Raw genomic sequence first — 15,603 nt, 5'->3', positions numbered from 1 at the left:
ATCGTAGCTAACACATTAAATTAAAAGCCGCCCGCGCGGCCAATAATAACAATCAAGTATTCAGACACAGATTAGGGTTAAAAACCGCCTTCACCGGGGAAGGCGAGGACCTCTACTTACTTCGCTCCTGCCCTTCAGGCGATTGACCACCCCGCGACGGCCAAAGCCGAGGTTCGAGTCTCACAGGAGACGCCCTTGCGCTAGTCGCGGGAAAAACGCCATTCTGGCCGAGCTACGCTCGCCAACCAGCCCGAGCTGAGCTGTAAAGGCCTAAAGGCCAACAGCGAGATTCCTTTCAAAAAAAAAAAAAAAAGGCCGTCCCAAAGTTATGAGACATGAAGGGAAAGTACCTTAAATATCGCAAATAGGGTATTTTACTAAAAGAAGACTTTATGTTATTTTTAAAAGTTAGTAATTCTGCATTCAAAGATTTTTTAAAAACTACTTGACTCATCTAGAAATAGAACCGGCTTAAATTAAAAAAAAAAACACCCCTACTTTTATGATGCCAATCGAAAGAATGGCCAAAACCTAATAACTTTTCTAAAGTAACAGACTCGTAGGGGATTTTTTTAGTCCGAATACGATAGATAATGTTTTTAATTTGATTAAAAAGATATATTCACGCTGTTCCTTTCTTTTGAAATACTATTTTACTTAAGAAGAGTTATTAGTTTTTGGCCATTCTTTCGATTGGCATCATAAAAGTAGGGGTGTTTTTTTTACATTTAAGTCGGTTCGATTCCCAGACGAGGCAAGTAATATTTAAAAATCTTTGAATGCAGAATTAATAACTTTTAAAAATAACATAAAGTCTTCTTTTAGTAAAATACCCTATCTACGATATTTAAAGTACTTTCCCTTCATTTCCCATAACTTTGGGACGCCCTGTATTGGTAGGCGGTGGTAGCAGACTATCGAAAGTGTACGGCATTTATCTTTTATTGAAGATTGTCTAAAGTATTAATAACCTGTGTTATTGCCGTACAGATAAAAGTCACCGGAAAATGACTCTTTTCTGAGGAAAGTAATTTACCCCATACACCTATGTGTTCCACAAAAAATGTACGGCATGCTGGAAAATGTTATCTATTTGTGAAGTACTCTCAAGATCATTTAATTTTATGTTGTTTCATATCATCATCACCTATATGCTAATCAGACATATGTTGCGACTCTTGGCTTTCGACCGCTCCGCTGGGAATATGTACGGCGTTTACGGGTAAAGTATCTGTATATGTGTCCAAAAGGAATCACACAAATGCCGTACAGTAAGTAATAAATGACCTATATTGCTTCTGCAACTGTCGTCGAATTAAAAATTTGCACCGACTTCCGGCACCATCACTTTTGTACGGCACTAGGTTTTTCGACATTTATTTTTAATCATCTATACACTTATAACAAAGCCGTACATTAATAATTAGTCGAAATTCCTCCATTGTACCTGAGAAAGTCCATTCACTCACGTACTCACATGTACCGCTCAGAAATGACGGCATAGTGCTCAGAGCTATTTTCAGATATAGTAACAGCCTTCTAAGCGTAATTCACGATGGGTCATTTCACAGGTATTTTTTGTTCATGGGCTTGTGGTCTATTAGTAAGAAATTTTAGAGTAAGTTATTAATGTACATCGTGTTATTAAATTATTAAAAATAAGCTAAATAAAATGAAAATATTTGTTGGTAACAATAATAATATGTACAATATTTTTTACAAAAGTGCGGGTAGGTCGCATCGATGTTACAACACGCATTGTGTGACTAATGAGAAGTAGCAATTTCTTAGACGCTCGTTCACAAATATAAAAAAAAGTAACTTTTTTGATGTTTTGTAAATACATATTTATTATATCGAGTTGCATTAAACTTTTACGATTTTTATAGACATATAGATATGTGTTTGTTACAAACTATTTTAGAGTAGGAATTTAGTAAAGAGAAATAAATAAAACAGCTGAGTTAGACAATGGTGCGAACCGCTCAATTTCTTGGAAAAGACAGGGGTGATACAATTATTATAACAGACTACATTGACAGATACAGATTACATTGACAGATACAGACTACATAATATTAAGTGGTTGCGTTCAGTTTAACATCCTCCCTTGAACGCAAACCCATAGCGATGAGGAAGTGCTGGTGTTTGGGCTTCGGTAGGGCTTTGGTGAGGCAGTCAGCAACCATCGAATCAGTGCCCACATATTCAATCTTGACATCACCACATTCAACTTTGTTCCTCAGATAGTGGTGACGAACATCAATGTGTTTACTCCTAGCATGATAACTGTAAGTACCTGTAAGTTTAATAGCACTTTGATTATCACAGTACAAAGTAATAGGTGTAACCTTTAAAGAAGGCCACAGTTCACAGTGCAACTGTCTCAGCCACATAGCTTCTTGAGTAGCAGCTGAGAGCGCCATATACTCTGCCTCAGTAGTAGACAAGGCAACAGTTTGCTGCCTTTTTGAATTCCAAGATATCGCTGCACCCTGGAAATTAAAAATGTACCCAGTACATGATTTTCTGTCTTCAGTACAGGAAGCCCAATCAGAGTCTGAGTATCCAGTGATTTCTTCATCAACATTACTTTTGTATACAAGCTGTAGATACTTTGTACCTTGTAAGTATCGAAATAACCTCTTAACAGCATTCCAATGCTCTTCTGTATGAGAACTATTATATCGACATAATGTATGCACTGCATAGCATATATCTGGCCTAGTTCCTTGTGAGATGTATAATAAGCAGCCAGTGGCTTCCTGGTAAGGTATACTTTCAAATTTTTCAGAACTTGAAAACTTTATATTCGGTTCCATTGGAGTTCCTACTGAGTTACATTGTTCCATACCAAAACGTCTTAATGTATTTTCTATGTACCTAGTTTGATCAATGGCTATTCCTTCTGAACTGTATGAAATACAAAGTCCAATATAACAATAAGCAATTCCAAGCTCATTCATTTTGAAATTATTCTTCATTTTTATTTTTATATTATTGTTTGCTGACTCCTGACAGTTGTGAAACAACAAAATGTCATCAACATATATAGTTATAAACATAACATGTTCATTTTCATATTTATAGTAGACACAAGGATCTACATTCGATTTTGAAAATCCAATACTACTCAAAAAATTTTCAAGCTTTTTGTTCCAAGTTCTACTGGCTTGCTTCAAACCATATATTGATTTATTCAATTTGCAAACTTCTTTTGTCCCATTATCATATCTGGATGGTTGTGACATGTATAGCTCCACATCTATGTCACCCTGTAAAAATGCTGTGACAGCATCCAGCTGTTCTATCTTGAGCTGATATTTAGCTGCTATTGCAAGCAGGTATCTAATGGAACTTAATCTCACAACAGGTGCGTAGACTTCATTGTAATCTATATATTGTTTCTGCTGATAACCTTTTATAACCAATCTCGCCTTATATCTTGTGACGTTTCCATCACCATCTATTTTGGTTTTAAATACCCATCTGCAGGGAATAGCAACCCTTCCATAAGGGAGTTTTGACAGAGTCCATGTATTATTTTCCAATAATGAATTGTATTCATCATCCATGGCGCTTATCCATTTTTGTGAGTTTTCACATTGCAAGGCTTGCTCCAATGTTTCAGGATCTGGCTCAATAGATTTCTCAATTTCATTCTGACAGAGGAAGGTAGGCATAGCTCTGTGTTTTCTAGGCCTTAAATTAATTCTGTTTATAGGTGATTCACTCCTGGATATAGAATGCTCCGGGACATAATCATCATCACTTGCACAGACTGCACTATCAATTTCCTTTAAAGTCATGTCAGTAGTATCATCTAAATTATCTTCATTTATAACTACTTGCGATTCAGTAAGTGGTAGAAAAGCAAAATCTTTATTTACACTCTCTTCTAGGAAGATTACATCTCTGCTTCTCATTACTTTTCCTTCAGTTTTGTCAAACAATCTATAACCCTTGGACTCTAAACAATAACCTACAAATATAACCTCTTTTGACTTACAGTCCCATTTTAACCTCTTCTCCTTTGGCACATGCATCATAGCTCTGCAACCAAACACTTTAATGTTACTGATATTAGGTTTAATGCCGGACCATAATTCCTCAGGAGTTTTATATTGTAAAGACTTTGTTGGTGAGCGATTGATAACATATGCAGCGGTGGCTACTGCCTCAGCCCAAAACTTCTTAGGTAGGCCAGAATTAATAAGCATACATTTAGCACGTTCTGTTAAAGTTCGGTTCATCCTCTCACTCATGCCGTTCTGTTCGGGGGTATAGGGTATAGTGAGTTGACGTTTGATACCAGAATCCCTACAAACCTTATCAAATGCTTCATTGACATACTCCTTTCCATTGTCAGATCTTAGTGTTTTAATTTTAGCATTTAATTGATTCTCTACTAGTAGCTTAAAATGTTTAAACTTTTCAAGTACTTGTGATTTAGAGCTGATAAAGTAAACAAATACCTTTCTAGACCAATCGTCGACAAAAGTGACATAATATCTGGCACCACCGAGAGACTTTTCCTCCATTGGCCCACATACGTCTGAATGCACCAACTCCAGGAGGGCGGAAGCCCTTGTGCCAGCATGTTTGAATGGTTGCCTTGTTTGCTTACCTTTTAAGCAAGTATTACATACCACATGCTCCTCTCTACTTGATTCTATATCTGCTCCTTCTGTAGACTCATTAAGTTTCTGAAGATCATTATAATTTAGATGACCCATCCTTTGATGCCATAGATGTACAGATGACATCAAAGCATAAGTTTCATTATGAACAACATATAAATTGTTCTTTATATATCCAGTGAGAATTAATTTAGACTCTTTATAAATGTTAACATGTATTCTTACTAAATTTTACTTGACAGTTATTCTGTGTCATTTGGCGGACTGACAGAAGATTAACAGCCAAATCTGGCACATATAAAACATTTTTTACTTGTATTGTACCAATTTTTAATTCACTTTCACCATCATATGTTTCTATATTTACTTTACCACAGCCTTTTACTGTTAATATTTTGTTGTCTGCAACTTTAATGTTTGTTACTAAAGCAGGTCCGTAGTCATAAAGCCAATCTCTCTTGTTTGTCATGTGCATTGCAGCTCCTGAATCAATGTACCAGCATCCACTCTCTAGGCCTGGTGAGGCTGGAAACGCTGCAACATAGCTAGAAGAAGTATTAATAGTTTCAGACTTATTCTTTTGATTTGAGCTGTTTGAGGCACAAAATTTGGCTAAATGACCATGCCTATTGCACCTAAAGCACCTGGGACCTTTACTATTTGCTTTAGAACCTGAACATTTACTATTCTTTGCCTTGCCTTTGTGGAAATTTGAAAAAAAAACAGATGAGTTGTCCGGAGACTTTACATCCTGTAAAATCTTTGTTTTAACTAAATCAGCAGTGATGGACACACCTGAGCTTTCCATAGCCATAATCATAGGCCTATATGACTCTGGTAACCCGGCTAATAATAATGTGCCGAGCCACTCATCATCTACAATGAATTTTATATTACGAAGCTTGTGTGCACATGTGATGATTTTGTTGACATAGTTCTCAACACTACCACAACTTTCCAGATCTGTTGTAATTAGTTCTCGCAGAAGACCTACCTTCCTCAACAAGCCGGAGTCATCAAAAGCCTTTCTCAGGTTATCCCATACCTCCTTAGCCGTGGTGGCATCCTGGATATGAACATAGTTCATAGGGTCAACTAGAAGGACTATTTTTGACCTTGCCTTCGTATCTTCGGTCTTCGTAAAAGCCATGCCCGATGTCTCGACACATTTCCACAAATCTTCATGCTCTAAAAAGGTTTTCACCGCGAAACTCCATGTAGGATAATTATCACGGCCCGCCAAACGATCAATTTGAGCAAAACGGGGGTCCGCCATTGTAAGCTGAAAAGTTAATGACGTCGCGACGTATCACGAAATCAATTTGCATCAACGTGATGCCTTTCACTTTATTAATCCTACTTCCCTATTTCTATCCGGGCGTCTGGGCCCATAACCTGTTACAAACTATTTTAGAGTAGGAATTTAGTAAAGAGAAATAAATAAAACAGCTGAGTTAGAGAATGGTGCGAACCGCTCAATTTCTTGGAAAAGACAGGGGTGATACAATTATTATAACAGACTACATTGACAGATACAGATTACATTGACAGATACAGACTACATAATATTAAGTGGTTGCGTTCAGTTTAACAGTGTTAATTATAATTTTAGGTATGTTGTCAATTATATGTTCTTTTAAATGTTTTAAAAAAAAGTCCATAAAATATTTCGTTCGTTAATGACTTTAATTATATTTTTATTTACCCAATTAGTTTGAGGTGGATTTATAATTTTATTTTTTTTCATATTGCAGTCGTTAATGGTTTTAATTTTATTTTTTTCTATCATATCTAAAATACATTTAGAACATCGTGCTCAACTAGCTTAAAAAGTTTTTCTAAATATTAAAAAGCTTTTGGTATTCGTTCTATCAGGGCATATATTATGCGTAGGTACTTAAAAGGAACAAAAGCCAGGTGAATGATCCCTAAGGGTGCTTTGATAACTACTTAGATCAAAGTAGAGATCAAGTAGTTATCAAATTTCACTTTGACGTAACCATGGCAACCTACACGTGCAAAATCGCCCTTAAACCGATACACTAAATAGTGTAGAAAAATGTATTGTGTAGAATAAAGCTAAAATATTAAACAGAACAGAGAAGTAAGCAAGGGGATGACAGGTCTGGGCGTTACTGCATACGATTTTTTGCGTTTTCTGAGAAGATATACTATGGCAATATATATATATTTTTTTACCATAGGAAAGTAGAGATTTCAACGAACTGAAAGCACACCAACTTTTTGAAAAAAGCTGAAATTTTGACGTCAGAATTTTCGATTGAAAATTAGGGTGTTTTTTCGCTATTCATTCAAAATAAGGTGAACAAATAAATATTTTTAATCAAATAAATTACAGCGTATTTGGGACATAGAAAGGTAAGGTTTCACCAAATTTCGTTAGAAAATAAAAAATGTGCGTAGTGTACACACGTTAGAAGTGAAACTTCTTTATGACCTTATTTTTTGAAAAATTATCTATATGCAACTAACTTTACAGAAATTGGTTAAATAAAGTTAAATAAGATAAAGTTTAACAAAAGGCTTTTAATATCACAGACTTGAAATTTCATTTTACCTTATTACCACTAAGATTATTACAGAATTTCATAAATTGTAATATAATTTTTAGTATCATTGTTATAGTTATTATAAATTTTTGTTATAAATGGTTTAGAATCTCTTCGAATCAACCGTGGTAGGGACGAGAAAAAGACGCGCGTAACGGTCAAATGTGACGCGTAACCGAAACATGTGACGCGTAACCGAAAAATGTTACACTAAATTTATTTCCAACCCCGATAAAGAAGTTTCACTTCAAAAAATATTTTTGTAAAAGATAAAAACCAAAAACTTGGTTTTTTGAATTTTTCACATAAATTTTGAGGTTATGTGAAAAATGTGTGAATACAAAAGTTTTAGATCTTTTTATTACCTACAACTTTGCCATTTAACTTTCTTCGATAGGACTTGTAGTTTTGCCGGAAATCGAGATAAACCGTTTTTTACCCTTAAAACTCCCCCCCCCCTACACCTTCCCGACCTCAGATCGACCGCAATTTATTTTTCCTTTCATTTTGATCATATTCCCCTGCTTTTCTAATGGGTTTCATCCTACTGTAATTTTTTTCACTTTTTATTTATTTTAAAGGCTATCTGCACTGGTCTAAATGCCGTGATACTTTGTTTTTAAACAATTTTAAAACTGCATTTTTTAATATATAAACAATAATTATAAAAAGTACGGATTGTTGATTATTGCAGAATATTTAATGATAACATTAGCGAACATGTCATATAGTACTTACGTCACATTTAATAAAAACATTTAATAGGATCGGGGGCTGCTAGTAACTTAAAATGAAGTGTTTACTTGTTTTCAGAAACAAGATATTAAACACGTTATTAGGTTCCAGAATTAGCATAAATATTAGTCTATTTTAGGCACAAATAGTTCACACGTAATTCGTTGTCCCATTGCGATAGAATTACAGGAAATATCAAAATTAAAGTTCGTTTAAGACTATTTTGGATAATATTTGTCCTTTGTGGGCCTCGCGTTTACTAGACTTTGCCTGACGAAATATTTTTTTCAAATAGTCACTTTAATGTTTTGTTACTGATTATTCTTTATGAGATCAAGCAAGTCCTATTCAGTTCCGTAACCCAGGAACAATGCATCATACTTTGATTGAGTTTGAAATCGTTCATTTTAAATTAACATTATAGTTATATTTGTGATAGTCTGTAGAGATACCTAGATAAAAAAACTTGTGTTAATTAATTAAAACACGCAAGGTGTCTATCGTTAAAAATACTTTAATCATCGTTTAGAGGCTAACAGTGGTTAGTTGAGATGTGGTTAAATAAGTTAAAATAATAAAATTAATGTCTGGTATGTTTATTGTATTTTTATCGATATATTGTATATTATATTTAATTGTATTTTTAAAAAAATTTTCGTAACATTTATGTTTACCTAAATTGTCATACATTTTAGACAAAAGAGTTTGTAACATATAACTGAGATAACAATGTATGATGTGGTAAACTTTAATAAAGTAATAAATAAAAATAGTTACTGTTAGGGCTAGTTGATCTGGTTCTTAGGGTAGGAAATTAAACACTCCAATGATGACTTGATTTACTATATTTCACACACTGACCCTACGTAAAATGTACAAACACCAACTTGAACAAAGGAATGGCCTGTGCGCATGTGTTACCAGATGTTTTATGCCCTCGTCCCCACTCTGACTCGACCTTCCCACTTCGGGCAGTTATTCGAGTCAATTCGTAACATTTCGTAAATAACCGAACGAGGCAATGAGTAATTATTGCACATGCGCACTTGTAGCAAAAGAATATGTTTCATAAATTATTTAGAATATTATTAAATAAATAATAAAAGCTAACATTACTAAAAATATTACTGAAAAATGTATCCGTCATAATGAATTTTTATAATTTAACTATATTATACTGCTGTAAGGAATATAATTTTCTAGATGATTCTGAATTATCATAAGTCTCAGAAGGCTCTAAAATTGGCGGTCTAAAGTGTTTTGGATATCGGTATCAAAAACGATTAACCTGGCTTGATGACCATTCAGAAGCACAAGGATTGTGACTTGGCACCGACTTCCATAAAATGGTCTAACGGGATCGATAATCTACCCCTGGGGGCCTACCATGAACTCTTATTGCGAGCCTATTGACAACCTACAACTGAGATGCATCGCTAATTCGTACCATGACATCGAAAAAACGAGACAGTTTATGTTCCCACGTGACCTTAGCGGTTATCAGATTTCGTTTGTTCAATTTGTATGAAAATCCGTACCATGACCGCTCGGCTGAACCGAAATTTGACAGTTGCGCCTTCCAACTATGACAGAATTAGCGATTCTAAAAAAGTTACTTTTTGTTCACCTTTTTTGTATCGTAATGTCCAAATAATAGTTTAGAACCTATAAAATTCAATATTTGTATTAAAACTTGTTAATATAGTTAAAATAATAAGATTTATCTACTATGGCTAATATAGGAAAAAATAAATATATTTTTTATATTTCCGATATTTTAGGGTATTTTGAGTTTAGAGTGTGATTATAAATAAATTATTAAAATATAGACGGAGATGAGAAACAAGCCGGCAATGCCCTCCCGACTACCGACTTCGTAGATATTGAGTCTATAATTTACTATAGATTATTGACTTTGATTCATTGAAGATTTCAGTGTACCTACAAAAATTTGCACATTATTCAATAATATTCAATAAATTATTTATGCATATCTAACAAAAACATAAACCCCCAATATAATATCATATTTTACAATAAATAAGAATGCCATATTACTAGTAGATATTTATTATAATAAAATTTTTCCTCACTATGTTCATGAATTGTATTATTCTCCTCTGCTTTTTGTTGTTTAAAAAAACATGGGTATTTTTAAATTTATAATGTGTAAATAATAAGCCATTTAAAAATATTATAATAATAGTATTTATTAAGTTAGGATGACTCCATCAAGATAGAAAAAGATGTCTTCAGGCAATGTTCAATTGGTTATAAACATTTATTCATATAGTCTCTATTTAGCAATTTTGTCAGGTTAAGCTGTAAATAAAATTATTATTATTATTATAGCCTCTTTATTTCCATAATGAATAACATATTAAACAAGTATATCATATGATTAATTATTACATTATACAATGTGCATGCATTAAAAATACAATATTATTATTTATAATCTTTAAATTATATTCCAATCATAATTAATAATTTCAATGTATATAAGTTTGAAATGATAAATAAATTAATAAGAATCTCAAACAAAATTCATTTTTATAATTCATTATAAAGTATCATTAAATCGTTTTGGACCCCTCTACGGGTAAAGGCCTCCTCCATTTTGCTCCACATCTGCTGTCTTTTGCTTTGGTGGTCCAGTTTTCACCAGCTTTTCTTTTTATTTCATCAATCTTTTTGTCGGTTCTCACCAGGTTACCCTTCGTGTCCATTTTTCCTTGTCCATGAGAGCAGTAAGACCCGATCAATTACATTTTTGTCTAAAGCGTCTATTATTTTTGTTGTTTTCCTTATTTCTGTATTTCTCTTCCGATGTTGTCTTTGTATGTTTAGTAGACTCCTTTCCATCGTTCTCTGGCACACTTGTATTTTGTTTTTGGTGTCGTTATTGTAAATCCATGTCTGGAAGCCATATGTAAGACAAGGTATTAAATATGAGTCCATTATTTTTTCTTAAGTTTTAAAATTCTGATTTAAGGGTTTCTTTATTGCTCCAGGATTTATTCCAGGTTATGTTAACTCGTATTTTAACCTAATCGTCGTGTCTTGTCTTTGAGAAAGATACTTGTTGACCCAGGTAAACATAGTTTTAAACATTGTAATGTACTGTTTTTACCTTTATTGGAATAGTTTGGTGGTTCGTCATAATAATAATCTTTCATTTGATAGAAAAGATTTTGCATTGTGCATACATCGAAGTATTTTAGTGGAGATGGAAGGTTGTAGTCACTACCACTACTTACTTTCCTGTGAAGAAAGTATAATTATTTATATTACCTATATGAATTAGTTAACGTATAAATTGAGTTTGTAGAATTTGAAGGAATTAATTTTTATTATAGTAACTTATGATTTTAGAGTAATAAGTTGATTTGTAATATCTTTTGCAAAGCGTTTTATATCAGTAATTCACTTCGTTATAGGGATTTATTTTTAATAAACAAATTTGTGAACAATACTTACCCCATACCATTATTTTATAAGTTAAACAATTTGTAAATATATTTCTAAAACCGAAATTTTCACTTCACTTCACTTTATTTATAATGGCGACATCTGTGTAAATCACAATTCCGCCAATGTCACGTTCTAAGTCTTCACACAGTGAGGATAGATTTGATAATTTTGATAGATTTAATTTTATCTAAGCAGAGTTACCCAAAACAAAAATGACATCACAATAAATACAACACACACAGACATCTAATAATATATACAAGAGGTTAACATTTTACTACAAGGTATGAAGGGGAGAATCTTATTTATAACTTTAATTTATTAACAGAAATAAATTTCCCTAAAATTTTGACGATCGAGCTGTATGGGAGGGAAAGTAGGGAGTTAAGGTTACATGGACGAGGGAAATCTGGAGAAAGATAGTCAAATAACGAGTCATTAATTAAAGAACAGTTAAAAAATATATGGTCTGTCGTGCCCTCGTCCATACCACACTCACAGAGAGAACTGTCTTTAATTTTAATTTTGGCTAGATGAACAGGAGTACAAGCGTGCCCTATACGAAGACGGCAGATTATAGACGTGACCTTTTTGTTTAAAAACTTATATTTAAAAAACCACGGCGAAGAAGGGATTGAATACTGAATATTAGCATAGTGCCTGCCAGTTTTTTCTTTAGAAGATTGCTAATCAATAGTCCAGGATTTTAAAAGGTGGGAGTACGCAAGAGCTGATAGGTCGTGGGCCGAGATGTTGGGATGCTGACAAGATCCGCAGAAAATAGCACCTTTTGCACAAGAGTCAGCAGTTTCATTACCCGCTATACCACAATGACTAGGTATCCACAAAAGTACAATATGAATATCTTTTTTACTACACCTAAACAAAGCTTCTCTTATTTTTAGAATCGTATTACGTTTTTTTTTAGACCTGAATGGATTGGAAAGAATTGCCTGTAAACAGCTGCGAGAATCGGAAAAAATTGTAACTTTATTTAGGTTGTGGGACTCAGCATACAAAACCGCTTCTAGGATTGCAAAAGCTTCACCTGAAAAAACGGAGGTCAATGGAGGAAGTTTAAAGCTCAATACTGTTTTGAATGAAGGGACAGATACAGCCGCACCGATGCACTCATTATTGGGAATCTTGAAAGCATCAGTATACATCGGTAACCAACCCTGCCAGTCTTTTGAAATTTTTTCCAGAAAACAAGTGGAAGCTTGGGTGGATTTTTTTTCAATTCCAAAGTTTAAAATTATTTTAGGATCAAAAATGAGGGATTCATAACTATTTAAAAACAAGGGATTACTAGAGAAACTTTCAACAGGATTAGAAAGACGAGAAAGTTTATTAAAACTGTGTAACAGGCATGGAACATTACCTGTACTAGATGGCATCGTGAGATTAGATAAGCGACGTAATTTGGACAAGATGGAATGTGAAGAGTATTGAAGGACTTTGATGAAGAAGCGGTCACTTAAAAATTGTCTACGTAAATACAGGGGGGGGTCAACACATTCTATTTGGAGAGCATTGATGGGAGAGGATTTCATAGCACCAAGGATGATGCGTAAAGATTTCGATTGAATTTTGGAAATTTTAACAAGGGCTTGCTTGTTGCCAGGATCTAAAAGGAAGGTGCCATAATCAAAATGACTTCGTACCACAGCATTGTATAAAAGCTTTTGCGAGTAGGGGTGTGCTCCCCACCTCACACCAGATAATGAACGGAGAACATTAACACCTTTCTCACTTTTTTTAATCACATGGTTAAAATGAGGAACACCGTTTAACTTTGAGTCTAAAATAAGGCCTAAAAATTTTACTTGCTTACAACACGATACCAAGGACCCTTTATATGAAATGTTACACCGTGGAACCTTGTATTTTGTAGTAAACGTGACCGCCGAACATTTGGGCACAGAAATAGAGAGACCATGATCATTTAACCAATCACCCAAATAATCCAAAGCCGAATTTAGGCGTGATGATGCCTCTTCAATAGAATTTGATGAAAAGTATAAGGCTACATCGTCCGCGTATTGAAGAATCTGACAGAAGGAATTCACAACAAGCTCCAGGTCATAGGTGTAAATGTTGTACAGAAGAGGACTCAAAACAGAACCTTGAGGTAAGCCCCTCCAAATAGATCTAGGAGACAGCTCCGTATTTTGAGACCTTATAATAATATAACGATTCGAAACTGCATTGCAAACAAAACGTACCAACTTCTCAGGAATACTCAGCTGAAGCATTTTTTGCCTGAGCACCGGAACCAGCACGTGGTCATACGCAGATGCGATATCCAAGAAAACACCCACCAGGAACTGTTTCTTTTTAAAAGCAATGCGAATGTCGGTCGTTATTATACTTAGGCTATCCATCGTACTTAAGCCTTTCCTGAAACCAAACTGGGATTTTGCAAAGATATTGTTACTTTCACAAAACCATTCTAAACGAAATTTAATCAAATGTTCCATAATTTTTAAAAGGGTAGAAGACAAAGCAATAGGTCTGTATGAAGAGAAATCTGATGGATCTTTGCCAGGTTTTAGAAGCGGAATGACGATTTGTCTGTTCCACGATTCAGGAATAATTCCAAGATCGAAAAAACAGTTTACTAAATCAAGAAAGTACCTCTTAGTGCCTAATGAAGAATTTATGAGGAATGAATAAGGGATTCCATCTTCTCCAGGGGAAGAGTCAGAGAGACCATTTAATGCTTTGTTAAGTTCTTCCAAGGAGAATTGACAATCTAGATTGTTTGAAGAGGGGATGTAAGAATTATACTTATAAGGAAGACAATCATAAAAAGGGACAGATGGAGGAGCCAATTTGTCGGCAAAGGAGGTAATCCAGCTAGACGGATCATTAAAAGGGACATCATAAGAATTGAGGGAACAACGGAATCTTCTGATCTGCCTCCAAACAACAGACGAAGGGGTACCAGGGCACATGCTCTCACAGAACTTATGCCAACCAAGACGTTTCTTATTATTAAGTAGTCTGCGAGCAGCTGCAGAAGCTTGTTGGTAGACTAAAAATTTTTCCAAGGTCATGCAAAGACTGTATGACCTTTCTGCCGTTTTTCTTTTTCGAATCATCTCAGTACATTCGGAATCCCACCAATGAGGGGAAATTTTCCTTTGTGTAGAAGATTTGAGTGGAATATGTAAACTGGCAGATGAGGTGAGGGAGTTGACAAAATCATTGTATGAAGATAAACAGTTTTCAGCAGAGACTACGGGGAGCGCAGCTATCTTAGAGTCAATAGAAGATGAAAAGTCTGACCAATTGGCCTGATTCAGTTTAAATTTTAAAAGAGGGGAAGGGCGAGTAACGCTCCTTAAATTGGTTGGGAGATCAATTAAAATGGGGAAGTGGTCACTCCCACAAGTGCTCTTAAAAACACGCCAGGATAGAAAAGGGAAAAGATCAGGAGAGCAAAGTGATAAATCCACTGCGTTAGCGGGATTCTGAGATGGAAGACTCCTTCTCGTAGGACAACCATTATTCAAGACACTTATGTTTATATCATCGAGTAAATCTAGTAGAAGGGACCCAAAAGAATCTGAGGAATGACAACCCCAAGAAACATGGTGGGCATTGAAATCACCCAACATGACAACCGGAGGAGGAACCGAAAGGATAATAGAACGTATATCAGAAATGAGGTCGATGTGGGGGTGGGGAATATAAACAGAAATAAACGAGATATTAAAAGCTCTCATAGCAACAGCATTAATACCATCACAATGAGGAAGAGATAATGAGTGGAAGGTGAGGGATCGGCTGACCAAAAAGGCACAGCCAGCATAGCCATCATCCCTGTCATCTCGGAGACATCGATACCCAGAAACCCTAAAGCGGGAACCCGGCAATAACCAAGTCTCCGAAATGGCTAGAATAGATGGAGCGAATTTATTGATAAGAAAGGTTAATTCTGATTTTTTACTGCGAACACTGTTACAGTTCCACTGAATTACTAAATTCGCCATTTTTGGTGACGACTGAGTGGAGCAAATTAATTTTTTGGGCAACGTGGGACGGTATGGGGATGTCATCATACTTGGATAGCATGTTACAAATGACTGCCCATAAGCAGTCGAGAAGATTTTCATTTGGGGATACTTCATTGTTGATAAGGGAAGGGGAGCTTACGGCACAACCATTGGGTAAAGAGG

The 15,603-nt window shown here is 34.9% G+C and overlaps 1 protein-coding gene and 2 long non-coding RNA genes across 3 annotated transcripts; all 3 read right to left on the bottom strand.

Moving 5' to 3' along the window:
- Positions 1 to 4,848: 4,848 nt before the first annotated feature.
- On the bottom strand, positions 4,849 to 6,050 carry LOC125062908. Its single transcript, XM_047669119.1, has one exon. It carries the CDS (start codon positions 5,914 to 5,916, stop codon positions 4,849 to 4,851), a length of 1,068 nt encoding a protein of 355 aa, XP_047525075.1. The 5' UTR covers positions 5,917 to 6,050.
- Positions 6,051 to 10,867: 4,817 nt separating this feature from the next.
- Positions 10,868 to 11,468, bottom strand: LOC125062934. Its single transcript, XR_007119423.1, has 2 exons — positions 11,426 to 11,468; positions 10,868 to 11,209 (listed from the first exon to the last, which is right to left on the bottom strand). It is a non-coding gene; the product is annotated as an uncharacterized LOC125062934 (long non-coding RNA).
- Positions 11,469 to 11,478: 10 nt separating this feature from the next.
- Positions 11,479 to 12,351, bottom strand: LOC125062933. Its single transcript, XR_007119422.1, has 2 exons — positions 12,207 to 12,351; positions 11,479 to 11,606 (listed from the first exon to the last, which is right to left on the bottom strand). It is a non-coding gene; the product is annotated as an uncharacterized LOC125062933 (long non-coding RNA).
- Between the last annotated feature and the right edge of the window lie 3,252 nt (positions 12,352 to 15,603).

This window comes from Pieris napi (genome assembly GCF_905475465.1).
Source record: "Pieris napi chromosome W unlocalized genomic scaffold, ilPieNapi1.2 SUPER_W_unloc_1, whole genome shotgun sequence".
Classification (NCBI taxonomy): Eukaryota; Metazoa; Arthropoda; class Insecta; order Lepidoptera; family Pieridae; genus Pieris; species Pieris napi.
Note: the sequence above shows the minus strand (reverse complement) of the source record. Positions and strands in the feature narration are given on the sequence as shown.